General features: G+C 37.8%; 1 protein-coding gene across 2 annotated transcripts in view; it reads left to right on the top strand.

The window, feature by feature from the left end:
• Positions 1-22,937, top strand: part of CYFIP1 (cytoplasmic FMR1 interacting protein 1) — a 177,417-nt gene that overhangs the window by 129,489 nt on the left and 24,991 nt on the right. For both annotated transcript variants that reach the window (XM_036744850.1, XM_036744849.1), the window contains exon 24: positions 16,662-16,805. In XM_036744850.1, coding sequence (XP_036600745.1) covers positions 16,662-16,805 — 144 coding nt within the window. The remainder of the gene's footprint in view (positions 1-16,661; positions 16,806-22,937) is intronic.

Raw genomic sequence — 22,937 nt, 5'->3', positions numbered from 1 at the left:
AGCTCTCTAAGATCATCTTAGCTTTTGGAGATATCACGAGCTTGACTTATCAAACTTGGAGTTCACAGAAATCTCCACATCATTTTTGGATAATTTACTATATCATGGCCATATCTTGTTCTGCCTCTAGTTATGAAATTGGTGAGCTAAGTCAGGGTTATTTTTGTATTATTTTACAATTATTCCCATGAAAATTCATCTGGCACTTTTCTGCTCAAGGGTAAAATCCAGAGAAGAATCTCTCAAAATCTCCCCCCCCAGTTCTGTGATTTTAAGCAGAAGAAAACATTGTTTTATGGATAGGGTCTCAATCTGAGGAAAAGGGGAATTTAACCACAACTAGAGGTTAGACATATTGTTATCTTTGGAAAGTGGATAATAATACACAAATCTGTTGTTATTGTCACCTTTTCCCATAGGCGGCTGGCAGCTCAGTGGTTAGAGTGTGAAGTCTAGAGTCAGGAAGAGCTGAGTTCAAATGAAGCCTCAGACATTTAGCTGTATGACCCTGGGCTAGTCACTAAACCTGTCTGCCTGTTTCCTCACCTGTAGAATAGAGATAAGTCCACTTACATTGTTATCGTGAGGATCAAATGAGATATTTGTAAAATACCTACTATAGTGCCTCACACTTAGTAGGTGCTTAATAAATGCTTGTTTCCTTCTTTTCTATAATGTATAACTTGTAACTTGGTATTTGTTTTTATTGTGAAATATAAGTATAGATCCATCCGGGATCTCTTCCAGTTTTACCAAAGAACAAAACACCAGAGACTGCCAAGCCCAGAAATAGGCTTAAAACAGTTCTCTCCACTGGTTGCTAAAGTCAGTTTTGGCCTGAAGTCCTAATTTCCCAATGACTAAGCAATCTGAAAATTGTCTGAATACCCCAATGTCAAACTTAGTTGTAATTCTGCACTTTCATCACACCTGTATCTTAAGGGCTGTTCTTTTGTGTTTGGGCATTGCTGTAGGTGTCAAATAAGCGTATGAGAAACTTACTTGGTCCAGTATGGTCTCCTTTAATTCCTGGAAGGTGTCTGTGGGGCAGTAGTTCTTTAGTTGTTTGCCCCTCGGTTTACTGAAGTCGTGATTTTCTTGGTGAGGGTCAGTTGTTTCCAAGAGAGTTCCTCTGAATTCTGAGTGGGTGTTTTCAGTGATTAAAGCTTCTTAATCACTTTTTAATCATGGTCTACGACCACATCACTGTAAAATTAAAATCTTTTGAAGTGGTAAATCTTCTACAGAGAATCCAAGTAACCCATCTGTAACTTTAAGATTTGTATTTATTTAATAATGAAGCATTAGGACTTAAGGGCTAGAATTGGACACTGCAAAGTGATGATAACTCCTACTTCAGAGTTTAAATCACTTTACATATATTCTCTCATTTGACCTTCACAGCAACCCTTTTGGAGAGGTACTGTTATCATAATACCTATTTTACAGACTTGCCTCCAGGGCCAGATAACTAGGAAGTATTTATGGTGGCAATCAAACCTAGTTCTTCTGATTCCAAATGCACAGTGCCGTATTTCCTCTCCTAGTAGAATTCTACATACTTGGGGTGGAGATAATGTTACATCTATGGTAATTTAATTGGGGCTGGAGTTAATGATTAAATGAGAAGGTAATATGTTTATCGTTCAACATTTCCCTTTTTTTAAAAAATTAATATAGGCATAGTCCTGCGCAGGTGTCCCATTATTAAAAATTGACTCACCCAGTCAAAACTCTTCATTCTTATACCTTGTGTAGGTATTAGGCAATCTTATGATTTGACTGAATTATTTTGAACAAAAGTAGAAATCATTTCTGTTTTAACCAAGAATGGGGATAGAAAAGGCCTTATATTTTTGAAGAATGAGGGTAGTCTTCATGTATTTCTAATTGGTAGAAATGGGGCAGGACTCCTGCCTTATCCTACTACAACTACAGATTGTCAGGGTTTAAAGGACATGGGGCTTTTTTCCTCTTGGGTGTCACTTTTCAGAAGGAGGTTTTGCTTTTTCTTTGGTTTGTAGGAGGTACAGAGAGGTTTGAGGCTGGTCCTCAAATTACAAAGTAGTCAGTATTTATCTCTGTCACCTACCTTCTTCATGTGATTTTTCTGCTACCTCTTCAAGCCTTTCTTAACTCCTTGAACTCATCTCCAGTTTGAGGGAAAAGATTTTATTAAGACTATTGTACGTTCTTGTTGCAGAATCAGTGTGGTGTAGTGCGTAGAGAGCCAGCCCCAAAGCCCGAAAGAAAGAACTGCCTTTCACTCAAACTTGAGGAAGGCGCTTTAATCTCTCAGTGCCTCGGGCAGCTCTTAAGATTTTAAATCCACAGACAAGTGCAGATCTCCATTGGGAGGTAAAAGGAGTTTGCACATTTGGAGTTCACTATTGCAGTGAGTCACAGGTTCAGTAAAAAAGTTATATGTAGAATATATTATATCATATATTTATGTATGTATGCATAGTTTTTGTTTAAATCTTCAAGTTTTTCCTAGATTTAACATTTCAACTTACATGGTTTGAAATGGCATTCTTTTAAGAATGTATTTACCCATGTAGCTCGGTTTTGACTGTTTACGTCTCACCACCCCAAATGGATTGAATTATAAGCCTCTTGAAGTCAGAGACTATGCTTTAAACTTCTCTGTATGTAGCCCAACAGTGCCTGGTACATAATAAGTGCTTAATAAATCCTTCCTTCCTTCCTCTTCCTTTCCATTCATTAGTTCTTTCCCTACACTCATTAGTTCCTCCCTCTCTCCTTCCCTCCCTCCTTTTCCCTCTCTCCCTCTTCCTTCCTTCCTTCCATACCTTACCACATGGTATAGACTCAGTCTGTAGGTTTATGTCAGTATTTGTGGTTCAAGTTATCCACAGAATGACACATTTTTTCCACTTTTCCTTTGCTTGAATAATGGTGGTAATATTAAGTCTCATCTGGTGCCTCTTTGTGGCATGAAGATGTGACCCTGGGCTTATCCCAGCAGAGCATAAAGGCTAGCTTTGAGTGTGGATCCCTGATGGACCTGTCGTTATGGTTGAATCACAATACCAGGTTGTTGGCAGGGTGCAAGTAATGCTGATACCAGTGATCACACACACACACTCTTCTGTAAAAGCTTTCAGCACAGTTGGTAGTGTTTTTCTTGAGGAAAATGCCTCTGATTTTTCCCTCCCCCCCTTATTGCCATTCGTATTTTTAAACATTTATTTATTAAAATGGTATAATAGCCTCTGCTAATCAGAAAGCTCTTTTGGTTTTTTCCCCCACACATCAGTTGAATTAAGCAAACTATTTTAAAACCTTTAATTTTTTTTAAACCATTACAGAACATGAAAGCGTAGGCTGTGAAGAAAAATGATACATGGAAAGATGTAACCAACCAGATGTCATACATGGCACAGGATTTAGAGTACCTCTTATTTCTTAATGGTTCAATTCTATAGTAGGGTACACTCATCTCTTGCGTGGATTTATGTTACACCTTCCTACTGAAGCTCTTACAGTATTTTTACTTTTATTTCATTTATTCTCACACTTCTAAAGTGGTCAAGGACAGATAATAGCCTCACATTGTACCTAAAGAAACTGGGACACAGATGAGAGCCCCAAAACATAGATTTATTAACTATATTTCTGCTGTATGTACTTTTTGTCTTCCCCACTGAAAATGTAGGTTGATTGCAAGTAGGAATGATTTCATTCTTTTTCTTTGTGTTTCCAGTGCCTTACGCATAGCTGGCACTTAATAAGTACTTGTTGATGATTTGATGGTTGATTGAGGCTCTTCAACTCCTCTGTCTACAAAACTACACCCCCTCCTAGCTGAGAAATATGGGGCGGCTGGCCCATCGCTGACTTCACTTGCTGGTGGTTACATTTCAGCAGAGGAGGGTCTGTGTGAATGCAGAGATTTTCTTTTATTGTTGCAAGGTGGACCTCATCAGCTGGTTGGTCTTCAAGGTTTGGAACCAGCGGTTGGCTTGACTTCTCCAGTTCACCTGGATCCCTGTCGCTGTTGTTTCTACAGTCCTCTCTCTTATTTGGTTGCGGCATTCTATTTAGACCTCCGTTATGTTCTTGTCTCTTGCGGCACCATATGTTCAGACACCCATAGAGGAGAATGCCAGCGATGATGAGGAGCAGAGCGCTGCTGGTAAGCCAGATGCCCAAGGCCAGGTCTTTCTTTCTGTTGCCGCCAGATGATGGATCTTGTTCCCTTGTCTGAAAGATTCTGCACTGGTCACTGGATGGGTTTGCTGATTGGCAGGTTACACAAAGAATGTACTTAGTCAGTGGAGTTAAATTTTCAATTACAAATGAGGACTGGCTAGCAGGTACCCTCTCTTCCCTCTGAAAACTCTTCCTTGAGTATCCAGACAGCATACTGTCCCAGTTGGGGTGGTACATAATACTGTAGAAGCTGTCAGCACAGCTGGCCACAGTCGGCCACATCACCATTGCGGTACTTCCGGTAACATTTTGCACGGTGACTCCCATTTTGATGCTCCTTGAGGAAAAAGTTCTGCCTTGAAAAACAAACATAACTTTTTTTCAGTGTACTGCAGAAATCAGCCTTGGAAAGATGCTAAGTGAGCCCCAGGAGAGAGAAATGTAGAATTTGAAAAGAGTATGTTAAGTAATAGTTCCATGTAGTTGTGCAGCCATTTATTTAAGCACCTGTTTTGTGAAGATTGTGACAGGGGCTGTTGATAAGAGCGCTGTAGTAATAGACTAAGTTCATTGTGAGGAGGGTTTATTTCAGTCTTTGCGTCTATATTTCCACTGCCTAGCCCAGTGCCTGGCAAATTGAATGGCAAAATTTAATGAATGTTTGTTGCTTGGACAGAGTATTAGCTCTGGAGTTGGTGGCCTCAGAACCCATTTTGGAAAGGAAATTGTTACTTTGCTGACTTTGGGCAAGTCACATAACTTCCTGGGACCTCAGTTTCCTTAACTGAAAAATGAGAGGGCTAGACTGGTTGGTTGGTTGAATGGTAGTATCCTAAATCTTGTAATTGTGGAACTCTTTTTTTAATCTTCATTTTTGGGTTCCCACAACTCCCCTCTCCCTGGTTATTTGCTCAACTCAAAATAACACAAAAGATCATCAGAGAATAAGAATTCTGCCTTTGGTTGTAAGATCCCATCCTTCTTTGGGTATAGATCTGATCTTTCAATACCCTTGCTAGACGCACATTTCCTAATCAAAATGAGGGAAGACACCTGCTAAATGTTTTACTCCCATGGCCACCAACTGATGCCTCTGGGTTAAAACATAAAATTGTTAACAGGTACCTGCTATCATAAGAAGAAGAAGTTGTGTGAGTAACAAAAATACTGATTATGTTTATTTTATATGTTCTTCCCCAGGTGAAGGCAAGGGGAAACTACATTTTTAAATACTTGATTATTCAAATTGTGGCTTACTCATGGTGTCTATTCTGTCTTCGTTAGTAGGGCTGAGCACAAAGTGAAATAAAGGCTAGAGAGAGGCTAAGAAATGAAGGATTTGTCTTAAAGACATTTATATCAATGCTGGAACCAAATTCAGTTAAAAAATATTATTTTGTGTCATCTATACTTATTGAACATAATTGGGACTCTACTATGTTTGCAAGAACATCCTAATTTGGAGAACATTCAAAATTCCAATTTATTTTTGGAGGTGTTGAACATAGGTATAAATATGTGATATTTGCTGACATGTTTTGGGATATACATTGGGAGTTCTTTATATCAGTGTGATTATAGATTTGGACTCATACTGGCAGACACACTAGTATCTTTTGATTTAGACATATCAATTAGCAGTCTAATGGATATAGTATACATTTGTGTAGTTCATCAAAACATGATCAGTGTTTTAATCCCGGAATGGCAATACAAGATCGTCTCATCCTCTACATAATTGGATAATTTTTATCCTGAAACCTAGTTCATTGACCCTTACTTGAGATGTATCTAATTTTTTTTTTGCTAATATTTTTAACATTTTGCTGGTGTATCTTTACCTACTGAGAACTGATAATTTGGGGTTACTAGGAGCTTACACACCAGCTTAGTTGGGGGGTTGTTGTTTTTATTGAGAGGAAGTAAGTGGGACTGGTAAAATAAATTTTAAAAAATTTTGGCAAGTTATTAAAATGAGTTACCATTAAGGAGACATCCCTTAAAAAACTTTCCCAAGGTTTTGTTTCTCTTTTTTTCTCTTAAAGGGCACAACACAGTGTTTAGGTTTCTGTTTTTCTACAAAAAGATTAACTCCTTGTTATAGCTGAAAAAACATTCAAATTTATATATTTAGGAAATGAGAAAATAAATATTATGTAGAGACATTTTCTGGGTGGTATTCAGTGAATGAGGAATGTATTGCTTCCATAGAACTCAGTGAAAGGTAGCTAATGAAGATGATAGAATTTCTTAATGCCAAAGGATAAGGAATGGAGTATTGAAATAAGGAAAAAATATGAAATATCAGATGTGGCAGCACAGGGCCTAGGATCAGAAATCTAATACTAAAGACTTCATTAATGATATTTAGTTAATGCTTTGATTGGGCTTATATTCAGAGGGTCACAAAATCCTTTATTCTTTTAAGTATATGCTTCTGGTGATAATATTGTGAGCAAAATATATTTCTTAGTGTATAATAGTTCACTAGATACTTGGAGACTTTTTTTCAAACCTAAAAGCATTTTTAGTTTACTGTTTTTTCGGTGGGTGAGAGAGAGAGAGAGAGAGAGTGTGTGTGTGTGTACATACATACACGCAAATATATTTTATACATTCTTTTTTAGAAAAGATTTTAAATTGGACTCTTGCATGCAGTATACCGAATTGAACATTATAGATGAATTAAGTACATCTCTACTCAATCTTGGTCCTTCACTCTAAAACTTAAAAGGTGGCCAGGATTAGGAAGAGGGATGGAGGGAAAAAAAAACCCCCAAAACAAACTAAGGTATTTTAAGAGTATAGGATCCAGGTTGTATAAAGGTTTTGGTTTATTTTTAAAATTATGATTATCATAATGATATGATATAATAATGAATCATGATTATTATAATTAGTAGTAGTAGTATTTAGCAGTTTATAGAAGTTTGTATATCTAGACCAAGGATTTTTAAACTTTTTTTGTGTCAGGAACCCCTCTGGAAGTCTAGAGAAGCCTATGGACCCCTTCTCAGAGTAATGTTTTTAAATCCATAAAATGCATAGGATAACAAAAGGAACCAGTGGTTGATGAAAATAAAGATGTAATTTTTTTTCCCACCCAAGTTTACAGACATAGCCCCCCTCCCCAAAATCTGTCCAAGGACAGGATCCCACGTTCAGAATATCTGATCTAGCCTGTCAAGCTAATGTATTGGACACACAGTTTAAAATTTTTCCCAAAACTCAGTTTGGTTCAGGATTTAAAATTTCTTTGAATTTGGGTTTGTATGTTTGTTTTGGTGGGAATAATGTATATTGAAAAGCAATGAAGTAAATTATATTCAATAATAGTAATTAAAATGGAAAAAAAAAGTTGATGTGTAGAAGGGTCCTTATAAAAACCAAGATGATCTCTTATTAACTTTATTTTCAAAACTTAGGTTTGTAGAATTGTAGAATTTGATAAAAGTTTTTAAATAATTAAAACTTTTGTCATTTGGGAAAATGGTTTATGGAAAGTTAATTGCTAGTCTTTTAAATAAGTATGCTCAAAAAGCCATCTAGAGGTTTGAATAAAATAGCAGTACTCACCTTAAAAAGATCCAATGCTTTTGGTAAAGATTTTTTTTCAGCGTTTGATTTTTTTGAAAGGAAAGCAAAGAGTAGTTTTTCTGTGTCCCTGCTGCCAGGGAAGATTCCTTCTTGCAGCCCTATAAGCCCTTGATCATCTTTACAGGCTCTGGAGACTGAGTTCTTGTTGCCTGATACATTTTTATTTTCCAGAGATGCCAGGTAATACTGTTTTTCTGTCCTCTACTTGTATTCATCTGTGAGCACGTCGTTCCTAAGTATTGTAGTTGCTGTGGTTATCATAAAATACATCCCACTCCCACCATCATCAAAAAATGATGGCATTCTCTTGCTTCTTCTTGGACAGCTCCCTTCTTCCTTGAGTATTCCCATTACATTGTGTAGCTCAGTTCAGTGATGCTCCAAATGAAAAATGTTAGCATTTCAGTGACATCAGCAGAGTAAGAGTCTTTTTTTTTGGTTGGTTGGTTGGGTGGGGTGTGTGTGTGTGTGTGTGTGTGTGTGTGTGTGTGTGTGTGTGTGTGTGTGTAGAAAGGAGTGGGAATGGGGGAGGGGTGGCAAGAGGGTTTAGGTTAAATAGGATTTTTATTTTTTAAAGAAATAACTTCTTGATGCAGCCAACCTGAGCTTTCATGTAACAGGTTTCAGCCTCTTTGCTTATCAATTTGCAGCATTTCTGATTTGATAATTCCTCCTCACAGTTTGAACCAGCATTTTTGGTTAGGCTCTTCTCCAGCTGCTTTGTGCATATGACATTTAAGCAAATACAAGGAATATGAATATACATATTTATTATATAAAGTTTTTAAAAGCCAATAACATCATGCCAGATAAATTGTAATATTAAAGAGGAAAAGTGTTCAGAGCTGAAAGCTTTGCCATTTAAGAGCACAATTAACTATATACTATACTTAATTTTGTTTTCAGCAGAGTGCTGTGGCATTAAGTAACACCATGGCACATAGTAGAAATGATGTTTGTTAAAAAAAAAAAAGAAACTTGAGATTTCTAATAGATTAAAAAAAACAGGACTAGTATCTGTAAAAATAAAATGAATGAATCTAAAAAACACATGAAACCGTATTGCAAGATTACTCTACATTGTATTAGAGTGTTTCCAGCCTGGGGTTTTATGTACATTAGCGGAAAAAGTGAATCCTTTTTACATGTTCAGGATTGATAAAAAATACTTCCCCAAATATCATATTCTCCAGTCCCTCACACTTTGTAATCTGTCAATAACTATTAAGTCCCTATTATATGCAAGGTAATGTGCTCTGCAGTGATTGGTAACTGAGATGTGTCTAAGGAAGAAATAAATCTGTCCTCTTTTAAAGAATTGTGTTCAGGTATTGATGGCTTATTCTATCTCAACTAGCAAATCTTGCATCCTTTGCAGACTCTTTCTCCGTCTTTACTCCCACCTCCGTGCTTGCTGACCACAGCCTTGGATTGAGCAAAACATTAATTTGGTTGAGAGAATATTTTAGTTCATGTTAAGTCATTTTGCTCAAAATATATTCACTAGGCTATTATAAAAATGCACTAAGAATTGGGATTCATTGTTTTTTAATTTAAAAATTAATATTAATGTTTGGTTTAGTGTCCAGTAATTTAATGCAGTTTTAGCAATCTGGTCCAAATCTCTGATACTGACAGTGAAACTTTGTTTTAAGAAAGGCACTAATATGAATTTGAATTATGTTTTCACAATTTATTCATTCAGGTAGTTTTACTGTTGCTCCTTTCTCCTTTCCTCTCCCTTTTTGAGTGCCTCATTTCTCCTCAGTTCCACCGTCCAACTCCATTAGAATATTAAAATGTTTTTAATCTGTGGCTCCCACTGAGCAGTAGTGTATAAAATTCAGGATTCTGGTCATCTTTCATGTGCTAATCAAAGACCAACTTTTTCCAGGGTCCTGTTGTGTGTAGCTTCTCATAATCTCAAAACATCTGTTAGGTTTGGAATTTGTGAAAATAATAGCACATGGTTTTGCATGTATGTCATGTTTACACAAAGTGTAGCACTGTCACCAGGTACATAACAAAGTCCTCCATGCAGATTAAATTATGTCTCTATGGACAACAAAGCATTCTGAGGTGTTCTTGTTAGAGATGTGTTCTAGAATCAAAACAGCCATCATGTTTCCCCCGAGTCTTTTCCTCTTCAGGCTAAACATCCCAAGTTTCTTCAGCTGAACCTCATGTACCATGAACTCAAAGCCTCTCACTCCTGATTGCTCTCCTCAGTGTTTAACTTCTAGAACTGAAAGCAGTACCCTAGATGTGGGCTGATCAAGGCAGATTACAGGGGGATCATTCCTGAAAGCCATGCCTCTTACCGCAGGCCCCCTAAAATCTCCAGTTCTTTTTCAGACAGACTGATGCTTAACATTGCTTCCCATATCTCAGATTTCTAGTTGATTTCTTTGAACCCAGCTATAAGATAACATTTATGCCCATTGAATTTCATCTAATTAGATTTAGCTCGATGTTTTAGTTTGACAAGGTCTTTTGGGATACCAAGCCTGTCATCCAGTGTCAGTATTCCGTCCAAACTTTGTGTCATCTCCAAATTTGAAAATAAAACTAATTAGCTTTTATTTTATAGTGCTCTATACCATGCAAAACATTCGTACATTCATTCTCAATACCAATCCTGGGATTTCGCTCTCTTTGTGGCTGTGAAGTGTCACACTCTGCAGCAGCTACATCAATCATTGGAGTTGCCATCCAAGTATATAGAATATACTTGGCAGCTCTTCCTCCAGCAGCAGGTATTAGTGGAAGGACTTAGGTTTAACAGGGGTGGGGAACCTGTCCTTGAGTATGACCTTTCAACTGAGTCCAAGTTTTACAGAACAGATCCTTTTATTAATGGGATTTGTTCTATAAAGTTTAGATTCAGTCAAAGGGCTACACTTGAGGACCTAGAGGGCCACATATGACCTCAAGGGCACAGGTTCCCCTCCCCTGGTTTAGGAAATGATGGGTTCCTGGCTTCAGCACATAATAGTTGTGTGACTATGAGCAAGTCAGTTAACCAGAGTCTCCCTGTAAAACAGGGTGTTAATTTTAACCTCCCAAGATTGTTGTGAAAAAGAACATTATAACCTTAAATCACTGTATAATTGTTAAGTACTTGTTGGAATGTATCTATAGCATAGAAATGGGACCAGTTTGCACCCAACGTACTGACACAAAGTTTAAGGATACCAAATAAGTGGTTCTGTATCTAAAGTATCATTCATGTGAGCACGAGTGATAGAGTCAGAAGAAAGCACAGCTAAAGATAGAAAGTTTCTGGCAAACAAGGTGAGTTCTTAAGGGCATAAGTGTTATTTTCATCACTAGCACTGATCAAAGGCAATAGATTCAGGAAGAAAAGGCAGCTCTGGGCAGTGAGTAGTTAGTTAAGAAATTGGTATCTGAGAATAGGATTTGGATTTCTGGACCATAGCTTAAACTGTAGGAATAACAGGTTCCTGGCCAGGAATGGAGTTCTGATAGAGCATATTTGTCTTATGTCTTATAAATCCCAATGAAAGGGCTTTCTTTTTAGTTGAGCGACATGCAGAGCAAAATTTATTTTAAAGTGGGCATGGTCTTTTTGTTAAAGTTTAGTCTCACAGAATATTGATCCTCTCATTCAGTATGTAAGCTATCCCTCTCAACTTTGTGTCATCTGCAAATTTAAAAACAAAACTAACATTTACAGTGCTTAATACTATACAGAGTATTTTTATATTCATCTTCCAGTTACCAGTTCTAGAGTTTTAAACTCCTTGTGGCTGCAAAGTACCATGTTTTGCACACAGATATATCAGTCACATGGGAGTTGCCATCCAAGTAGAGAATACCGTCTGTTCTCCTAGTAGCATAGGAAAGTGTATAATGTAGGAAGAAGAAGAGTTGTGGGAACATGTAGAAGTTTAAGACAGATGAATGAACTCTAAGAAAGGAATCAGTAATAAATTACAAGTATATCTAGCAGGTGATATTAGAGAACCTGTGCAAGGAAGGAAAATTCAACCTCACAAGACTAAGATAAGTGACTGGAATGTGGATCTACAAGGGTACCTAATTCAAAAGAAATAGGATAGAGAAAAGGGGACAGATAGCATTATATATTGAAAAATTGTGTATTAATGAGGAAAAATTTAAGGAGAGCACTGGGGCGGAGAAAAACGGTAAGAAACAGAAGCAGTGTCGTTATCAGAGTATACCACAGACTGCCTAGACTGAAAGAGAAAATAGATGAGTTTTGAAAACAGATTATAAGCATGACACAAAGGTGTATGATGTGATAGTGATAGCGGAATTCAGTTATTCACATATTGGCTGGAATTCTCCCCCTGCCATAAGTGGATCAGCATATGATTCGTAGTCTTGACTTAATAATAATTTTATCCTTTCAAAATGTGAAGGACACAACAAAAGGAAATTCTATTCTGAATCAAATCCTTATGAGCAGCTAGGTCGTTGCAGTCACATGTCCAGTGATAAGAACCTTGGATGGGGAGGGCCTGTAAACACAAAAGAGAGGAAAGCAAGAAATTGGTCTGATGTGCGCTATAGATTTTAAAGAATCTGTTTCTGAGAATCCCAAGAAAGGACAGGTAGGATCCCAAGAATTGGAATTCTGCAGGGAAACAGTTGCTGTGAGGAGGAAAGAGAGAGTCATCTAAAAAGGTAACTAGCTGATGAACTAGAAATTCAGCCAGCTCTGATTTTTAGAAGACAGGTACAGATAATGAAAGTAAGGAAGGTAACAGAGGATTGAATATAAAAGCATGGTACGGTCCTGTAAGATTTTTGAGGCAAATGGTTTCTCAGTGGTGCAAATTCCCTGCCCCTCCCCACTCCTCACCTGTGACTTTAAGTTCTCTCTAGTATCTGAACTTGACTTTGACTTCTGGATCAAATGAGATAATATAAAACTTGGCATATTAGTAAGTGCCTTAAAATGCATATGCTCTTTCCTTCTCTTCTGGAAAAATTCTAAATTATTATTAAAGGGCTGGTTGATGACTATCTAGGGAAGGAAGCATGATCACAGAGCCGGGACAGACTAACCTTATTTCTTTTTTTGACAGTTACTAGGGATAGACCAAGAAAAACTGTAAATATAATTTCCTTGGGTTTTAGAAACCATTTGACAAAATCTCTTGTACTATTCTTTTTTTGGGAGGGAAGACAATAGAGGTTAAGTGACTTGCCCGGTTGTCACACAGCTAGTAAGTGTCTGAGGCAGAGTGTTTTTTTGTGTTTGTGTTTGTGTATGGGGGAAGTATGGGTTGGATTTGAAGGTCATTAGGATCACTTGAGGTTCTGCTTTCACAGCTTCCAAATTGAAGTATAGCATGAATAGACCCCAACATTCTTACGTCCTCCTATGGAGGGAGACCTCCGTTTTTTCTTAGTTTATTCCTGTAGCCATCCTAGCACAGCCATTTTTGTATGATTTGTGCCAGACAAATAGAAAGCCAATTTGATTACTTGAGTTAAATTAAAAGGGCAGACTGGTAAATTCTGTGGGTACATTTTAGTATCTGTTTTCAAAGCTTCTACAAACCATATTCCTTTGTGCTCTTGCTGTACTTCTAAATTGAAGCCAAATCCTCAAACTTGCAAACTGGTAGCAATCTGGCTGTTTCTATGGTTATGCTCCCCTTCGTATGAGAAACTATGCAAAGATTGTGCCAGCATCCAGCATCAGATGCTCTCTCTTGCCCAGATGCAAGAGCTAACACCCACACCTAGTCAGTCTGTACCTTCTTTTAGACATGGATGTACCCAAAATGAGATTTCTGGGTCTTAAGATTATGAGAGTTTTGACTTTCCTGGATATTTTTGTAGGTGTTAGGAATTAACTGGAACTAACCATTAGAAAAACAAATAAACTTAAAAGACTTACTATTTTAGATGAAAAGGCTTGGTATGTGCCCTGAGATTCTTTTTTGAAAGCATGATTAAAGTCAAAGGAGCCCTTAACCTTTTCATCTTTGTGCTTGACCCAAACCACCACCTGAAATTCCTCCATTTTCCATGAACTGCTCCTTGAGACTCATGAATTGGGAAGGCCTAAGAAAAAACCATTACTATCCCATTTTTGATCCATTATTACTTGGTGTGACTCACTGGCAATCTTGTTGGTGGGAGAGAAGAACCTGGGCCTGTTAGAAATGCCTTTAACTTTTAGGTCTAGAAAGCAAGATGTGATCCTGCCTAAGTGTGATCCTGACTTAATATGCCTTCAGGTATGCCTTGTTTCTTAGAAGTTATCTGGAGGTCATAAATTGGCAGATATAAGGAATATGTAAAAGCTTCTGTTCATTCTGGTTACCCTTGAATGCATAGGCACAGAGTTGGGGGAGGGAGAGAGAGTTCAATATAAATCATGGACCTTTGGCATGGGCTCCTTAGCTTATGGAACCTTTCTCATAATAATGTTTTTAAATAATTGAAGAAAATGCTAAATTTTGTAAAAAGTTTAGTGAAAATAAAGATGTAGTACTTCCCATCCTAGTTCATAGGCCCTTTTCACAAGGGTCCATAAATGGTTTGGACTCTGGTTTGGAGGAAAGAGCACCAGATTTGGTGTCAGGATTCCCAGGCTCTAATCCTAGTTTGTAATCTTATTAGTTCTCAGCCTGTGGATAAGTCACTTCATCTCTCTGGACCAGTTTCCGTGCCTGTAAAATAAGGTTAATAGTACTACATAAATGTGAGCAGCTAGTGTTAGTTCCACTAGTATTGGTGGAATTAGTGTGAATAATAAATTCCTTCGAAGCGGTCATATTATTTGACTTTGTACTGCATATTTCCGTTGGGCTGGACCCATGACTGTATTTTACATACAATTTCAAATAGTGCAAATTCAAATACATACGACCACTTCAAGAGATTTATTATTTACACTAATCTGAACTTAGCTTGTATAGCAAAGTTTCTTGACACTGAAACCAGTTCATTTGCTTATACCTGTATAATTGGTTAATATTTTTTGAGCTAGTTAATCAGAAAGCCCTATGACTTTAGATTTGACCTCAATACTGTTTTTAAACTAAATAGTACTTGCATTTTTCCTTCCTGCTGAACTTTTGGTCCAAAGAATGTTCGAATTCTTCAGTTACCAGTGTTTTTAGGGAAATATAATTATAATAACAAGCGTATAGTGTGAATCACAGTTGGTAGTGTTGACCCAGCTTCCTAGAATATGTGTCCTTTGAGTCTTTATTCACTTCCACTTCCTGGCGAACAGGAGTTAGACCTCCCCTGTTTTCTATTCAAGTGTTCTAATCAGCCAATTAATACATAATAATTTTTAAAAAACTCTGATTTGGAACGAAAAATTCAAGCCTAGGAAGAGTTGAGGGGTGCTAATGATAACTATTTAGAGAAGGCAGGAAGTGAGTTGAACCCAGAGGAAATACAGAGGTGAAAAAATACCTCCTACCTCCAAATCCTCACCCAAACTATTAACTATATTCCAATTTTGGTCAAAGGATATGAACAGGCAGTTTTCAGAGGAAGAAATTAAAGCTATCTACAGGCATATGGAAAAATGCTCTGGATCGCTGCTGATTAGAGAAATGCAAATCAAAACAACTCTTAGATACCACATCTCTCCTGTCAGATTGGCTAAAATAACAAATCAGGAGAATGATAAATGCTGGAAAGGATGTGGGGAAATTGGAACATTGTTGCATTGCTGGTGGAGTTGCGAGCTGATCCAGCCATTTTGGAGGGCGGTGTGGAACTATGCCCAAAGGGCTATAGAAATGTTCATACCCTTTGACCCAGTAATACCACTTCTAGGGTTGTATCCCAAAGAAATCAGGCAAGCGGGAAAAGGACCCATATGTACAAGAATATTTATAGCAGCTCTCTTTGTGGTAGCCAAGAATTGGAAAGCAAAGGGATGCCCATCAATTGGGGAATGGCTGAACAAGCTGTGGTATATGAAGGTGATGGAATACTATTGTGCCATAAGAAATGGGGATGATGCAGACTTCATAACAACCTGGAAAAACCTACACGACATAATGCTGAGTGAGCGGAGCAGAGCCAGGAGAACGTTGTGCACAGCCACAGATATGTGGATTCCGTGAGGACCAACCCTGACATACTGCGCTTCTCTCAGCAACCTAAAGGGGCAAGGACAAATCCAGGGGACTCACGATGGAGAATGCTATCTTCATTCAGAGAAAGAACTGCGAAGTTTGAATACAGACTGAGGCACACTACATGCTCGCCTTTTCTGCTTCTCTTTTGTTTTTGGTTTTGGGTTTTTTTTTTTGTTGTTTTTTTTTTTTTGGTTCTGTTTCTTCTTTCTTATGATTCATTCCATTGGTCAAAATTCTTCTCCACGACTTGAATAGAGCATAAATTAATTCAATGCGAAGTTATACATGACAGTTATATGAGACTTCATGCCGTCTTGGGGAGGGAGGGGGGAGGGAGGGGAGAAAAACTGGAACTCAAAACTATGTAGAACCGTGTGTGGTAAACTAAAAATAAATAAAGGAAAAAAAAAAACTATATTCCAATTTTTCACTTTGAGCAGAGGCCATTTTGTCTTAATGAAAATCCTCTTTAAAAAGATTAGAAAACTTTAATTTTTAATTCTGCTTAGCATTCTACTTGGGGAATCTGTGCTTGAAACATTATTTTATTCCTTTTCATAAAAAATTTTGAAGACACACTTTTTAAAGCAATCTCTTGTAATAGAATTTATTTGATATTTGTGCTGTGTATTATGCATATTAATTTATTCTTGAATTTAGTTTTCATCTTTGTAGATGAAGAGCTGTACATTTCACTCTTGCTTCCACTGAGTGATAAGCCACAGTGTTATTCGTAATGAAAATTTTCCCTTTTCCTCTTCTGTTTCTCCTATTCTCTAGGCTTTGAACTTGGCCTACTCCAGCATTTATAGCAACTATAGAAACTTTGTGGGTCCTCCACATTTTAAAGTCATCTGCAGACTTCTTGGCTATCAGGGCATTGCTGTGGTAATGGAAGAGTTACTGAAGGTCGTCAAGAGCCTGGTAAGTTTACAAGTTTATATTTCTCCCCTCTATTGTTTTTCCTTTATCTGGACATTTTAATTCATGTAAGTGGAAAGAAAATGTAGGTAAGATAATCCTGTTTTGCTTTCTGTCCACTGTGATTCTCCTATTTTTGTTTTAAAGAATGGATACAATTTAGCCTCATGGATATCTTAACTCCTGTTGGGATGACTGCCACCCATCTTCTCTATGTGCAATCCAAGAAGGAATAGTTCCAGGGTATTTTTATGAATTTGTCTGGTTTAAACACACACGCGCGCGCACACACACACACACACACGCCTTCTGTTCCTTAAAAAGAAAGGTACTATACAAACATAAAAGTACCATTAACATTTTGGTTGTTGGATTGGATTCGGAAAATAAAAAGCTACCTACTATCAAAGCACTGTAGAAAAATTATTGCTGAGGAAATTGAAATACAATTTTAAACAGGTCACTTTTAGAAAATCTCTTTCCCTTATTTTTCTTCCTCCCATCTTTCTTTCCTTATGTGACTGAGATTCCCAACTGATGCGGGCCAGTAAGATGGATCACATAAACTCCACTTTGCAAACATAACCCGTGGCTGAGGGTCTTATGTTTGGGATTACACAGACTGAATTCAGTCTTGGGAGGCCTCTCAACCACATCCCATTTGCTCATTTTGTTGCTACACAGATTTCCTTAGGAACTTCATAATTTTAACTATGCCAACGTGTATAAAAGGTTCCTAGCTGTCATAGAAGCACTGAGGATAATAGTGCGTGCCAGATATAGGACAGCTTTTATTTTGTGCCAGAGAAAGAATGCAGAAGGTTCGCAGGAGCCCAAATAAGCAATTTACTCTCTTTCCCTCTAGTTTATATTGTCATAATCTATACAGGTTTCAAACCTTATAGTGTTACCCTAAGGGTTGGGATTGATCCCAGAATAGAAACAGACTTGGAGCTACAATAGTGTTAATCTTTATATTTTCTTGCACCATTTCTACCCCAAGGACCTATACAGGTCTCCAAACCTTATAGTACAACCCTAAGTATTAAGACAACCCTCTTCTCCCTCTCCTCCCCTCCAGAAGGAAAACAACCCTGAATTTGCTAGAAGAAACCCCCATTCACACTCGAACTGCATGGTCTGAATATTTCATAGTACTAAGGGAGTATAAAGTCCTAGCTTTGTGTCTGCCTCATGACCCAATCCGTTTACTATTCCTCAAGCTTAAGTGATCAATCCTTAGCCCAGAAATTCTTCACAGTTCTCCAAAGTATGGGACTCAGGAACTCTTACCTCTTGGACGTACAGCACCCCTCTCAGAGCTACTGTCTCTCCAGCCAAGAGCATATGCCATTTCTTGGCCACAGCCATTGTCTTAGGGGTCATGGGGATAGGCTTTACAAACATCTTGTATCTGGTCTTTGAGTAATTCTGCTGAATATCAGCTCTGTTCCCTCTTAGAGGACCTATTAAAAGCATCCTTATGTAACTTTATAGTGGATAGGACAGTGGACCTGGAGTCTGAAGACCTGAGTTCAAATTCAGCCTTAGACACTTATTAGCTGTGCAGTGCTGTGCAAGTTACTTAACCCTGCTTCTGTCAGTTGGCTCATCTGTATATGAGCTGGAGAAGTTAATGGCAAATGACTCCACTCTCTTTACCAAGAAAGCCCCAAATGTGGTCACAAAGAGTTGACACACTGAAAAGACTGAACAGCAACAAACCTAATTAAATCATCCTCTTTGTTAAAACTTAATTACTCCCTTGGGATGTTCACACCTGTTAAGGAGCCTCAGTTAAAGTTCTTCCCCTGTCAAAGTCCTAATTAGTGGCTTCATCTAATTCATCCGACTCTCCTATGTTTTCTTTTTTAAATTAAGTTTTTTTCCAATTAACTAATTTTTTTTTCTCTCTCCTCTCCCCTTAGTAAAAAAAAGAAAGAAAAGAATAGAAAAACAAAATTCTTAGGATAAATATGAAAAATAAATTCACATATTGGCCATATCCAAAGAAGTGTGTCTCATTCTACATCTTATTCCATCACTTCTCCAACAGGACATGGGTAGTCCTATTTCTTCGTCATTGGTCTTCTGGAATCATGGCTGATCATTACAGTTTGTCAGAGATTCGAAGTCCTTCAGAGTTTGTTTTTGATAATATTGTTGTAGTATCCCTTGGTTCTGTTCACTTTGTTCTGAATCAGTTCATCCAACTCTTCACAGGTGAGCCAAGATCCAGAGCTTCTAAGTCCTTTGTTTTTTAAAACGTGAATTTGGGAGGAAGTATTTCCAGTATTGAGAGATAAGAGCAGACTTCTTTCTTTCCCTACTGGGAGCTGAGAGGTTTTCTTTTAGAAAGGCAGTATAGGATAGGTCTATATGAAAAGTGAAATAAGATTTTTATGTGTGCTGTTAACTTTATCGTTACTTACCTTTTTGGGCAACTTTCTGGAATGGCCTCTTGTGGGGTTTTCTTTGTTTGACTTTGTAGAAGTGGATCAAGGCATCTTCCTCTTTTGAAAAATATTAAGAAAGCATCTAAAAGTTATTCTAAACTGAAGCCTTTGGACTTATCTGGAAAGAGAAACTTTATCATCCTTTAAGTTCAAATTTAAAAAAAAAAAATCCTGCACTGAAAACATTCCACATTATTCTGACCAAAAGCCTTAATCAGGAAGACTTCTGGGTGAAGCGACCAACAAAGTGGAAGGCTAGACAATTTCTCTTATCCTTTTCACCCTTCAGACCTCTTCAAAATTAGAATTATGTATAAGAGATAAAGCAGTTTCAGTTGTTTTCACAATACGTGACACTCTAATGAGGTCCATTTTCTGCCCTATCTGCCACCCTCAGGCCATCCAGTGGCTTGCACTTGAACTCAACTCAGTATCACCCCAAACTCCATCCTGAGGCACAGACATACAAAATGGTAAAAGCTTGTTCTGTCTGGGACTGCAAAGTGGAAGTACAGTAATACTCCGCCTTCAGAGAGAGATGCCAGAATATGTGAGTGGATCCACTGGGCCTAAAGCAAGTCCACATGGGCCCAGTTCTTTCCTTCTGGAAGTAGTTGGGGCAGAGACTGAGGCTGGTGAAATGGGGATTTCCTAGAATGGGGACAGTTTTGATGTTCAGCCCACCGAGAAACCTCTCCCAAAGGGGAAAGAGTCAGAAAGTGAGCAATAAGAGAAAAGTAAGGAAGACAGACTGAAATTATTAAAACTCTCATGAGGAAGAACACTTTATTAAAAGCTTTGAACATAAGCACTCCACTCTGACTGCTGACCTCCCTGGCTTCCTTTACATCCCAGCCAAAATTACACCTTCTACAAGAAGGCTTCCCCAACCTCTCCTAATTTCAGTACCTTCCTTCTGTTAATTATTTCCTTTATATATATATAGCTTGCTTTTCTTGGCATGTCATCTCCTCCATTAGGTTGTAAGCTTCTCAAGGGAAGGGATTGTCTTTTGCATCTTTTTTTATCTTATCCTGAGTTAAAATAGCGGAGTGCCTGGCACATAATAAGTACTGATTGATTGATGCTAATAACAGAAGGGAAAATGGCCTCTAGGTCATCTAAATATGGCCAGACATCTATGAATAAATGTTACAAGGCAAAGGAAAATGAAATCAATACCTATTGAGGCACACAACTCTGTGGATTCTCTAAGGAGAACAAAATCACAACAAAATGTTTCTCAGTGTTTCAAGAGAGGAGTAAGAGTTGTGAAAGTAGGCTTTATGGCCTGCAGAGTAGAAATAGTACCTCTATGGCAAACCTCATCAAAGAAACAAAGAAAGAACAATGGATTGGGAATGTAAAAGTTTCCTGTAGAAATGAGATTTTACTTATGATCAAAAGGAAACCAGTGAAGCCAGTAAGTGAAGATGAGGAGGGAGAGCATTCCTGGCAGAAGTGAAGGATAATCTGGAAGAAAAGAAGCAAAAAGCAGTCACATCACAAGAAGACATAGTCTCTATACAAACTAAACATATTGAACTCAAAAACAGCTAGTATCAAGACAACTTAAAGATCATAGGTCTCCCAGAAGAACACAAGTCAAAAAACCAGCGTATCATAATACAAGAACTAATCAAGAAACCTTCCCAGAACTTCTGAACACAGAAAACAAAGTGCCAATCAAAATAATCGATAGATTGCTTCCAATAAAAAAAAAAAGTCCTGTGCTACAATCTGCAAAACACATAGTGGATAAATTTATAGTTTGAATGGCAAATAACAGTTCTGCAAGTGACCAGGAGAAAAAGCTTCAAATGTAAAGGAAAAGAAATTTGAATAATTCAATACTATTCTGCATCCACTAGAAACCACAGGAGATGGAAGGATATGTTCTGAAGAGCAGAGAAGCTCTAGATGACATACCCAGTAAACCCAAGGTGACAAACGTACCCTGTAAACCTAAGCCTGACCACTAACAAAAAAAAAAAGAAGAATGTTCAATAAAAAGAGGCATTTGAACATTTTCTTTGTAAGAGGCATTTCTTGTAAAGAAAATCAGACCTGAACAGATTATTTGCTTTGCAAACACTGCAGAGGGCAGAAACAGAAGAAAGATAAACATAAATACTGCAACTAGAGAAGGCCCAGGTAATAAATTACCCTAGAAAAAAGGGGGAGGAGAGATGGAGAAAGGCCTTATCAGTCTTTAACTGTACCCCCAAATCTCTCTCTCCTGACCATTCCAGGAAAGACTCCTTCCTCAAAAGATTAGGTTAATGATCAGGCTAAGATGAGTCTTTGATTACTTCCATTGATAAGGAAATTGGAAAGGACAGTGAGAGAGAGAGAGAGAGAGAGAGAAGGAAAGGAAAGAGAACAAGCATTTAGTAAGTACCTACTGTGTTCCAGGTACTGTATCAAGTGCTTTACAAATATTATCTCATTTGATCCTCACAACAACCCTGTTATTATCTGTATTTTACAGTTAAGGAAACTGAGGCAGATAGTGCTTATATGACAGGGTCACACAGAGATTTAATGGTTTTAAAAAAATGGTTCTCCAAGGCCTTGCTAAAAGTTTACGGACTGTTCTCTTTGATGAGGCAAGATGTTAATTGAACTATTACTCCACTGTGAACGCCTGCCCGATCTTGATTGTGCAGTTTTGTCTTGTCTGGGAGATGCTATTTATAACTCCAAAATGGCTTATACAAGAGAGATTGTTCAGGGCCATGGAATAACTCTAATTTTGCCCATCTTTAGTCCTCTCTCTCTAAGCAGAAATGTTGACTAAATGGGAGACTTATATAAGTAAGAGTGGAAAGCAAAGTACAGGTCTTCTCCTCTCATCTTGTAGATCTAATTCCTTACATCATCTCCAGCTTTGAGGGTACCATGTATTATTATTACTATTAGGTGATTGATTAATTGGTTCTCAGATCTCCTGGCTCCAAAAGTTTTTTTTTGTTTGTTTTTTGGAGGGGAGAAGGCAAGGCAATTGGGATTAAGTGACTTGCTCAAGGTCACACAGCTAGTGTGTCAAGTGTCTGAGGCCAGATTTGAACTCAGGTCCTCAGGGCCAGTGCTTTACTCACTGAGCCACCTAGCTTCCCCCAGTTTTTTTGTTTTTTTCAGGATCCCACACCACCCGTCAAAATAGAAGAAGTAGGGTAGTAAAAAAAAAACTTAGACTGGATGGGAGTAAGAACTTTGGAAGTAACTTGACATTTTTAAGGCCTTTTAAAGTAAAAAAAAAAAAACGTTGACAGAGATAGATATTCTGTTTTTGGCCCTTAATGATAACTAGTAAGACCTACCATTTTCCTGTGTCTCATTGAATCTGGACCTTGTGGTCTTGTTGTTAAGGTAGTAGCTAATTACACAGAGAGAAGGAAAGGCAGTGTAAATAAGAGCTCCTGCAGAAAAGTCACAGCTTAGCCACTTACTCTTCAGTACTCACTGGGGTTAGGACTGTGGGAGTTCTCTTTCTCTGATAAAGCACACACCTCATAAACACAAGGCAAGAATGGTTTTTTTTTCATCAATATAGAGTACATTATTGACTAGTTCATGCCCATCACTATTATTATTTTAAACTTATTTTCTGAAACTGTGACTGTTAGAACTTTCTCCCTATGTGTTCCAGTTTTTAAAGCCCACTTGATTCTTTTTA

The sequence above is a fragment of the Trichosurus vulpecula genome, chromosome 2 (assembly GCF_011100635.1).
Source record: "Trichosurus vulpecula isolate mTriVul1 chromosome 2, mTriVul1.pri, whole genome shotgun sequence".
Taxonomy (NCBI): domain Eukaryota; kingdom Metazoa; phylum Chordata; class Mammalia; order Diprotodontia; family Phalangeridae; genus Trichosurus; species Trichosurus vulpecula.
Note: the sequence above shows the minus strand (reverse complement) of the source record. Positions and strands in the feature narration are given on the sequence as shown.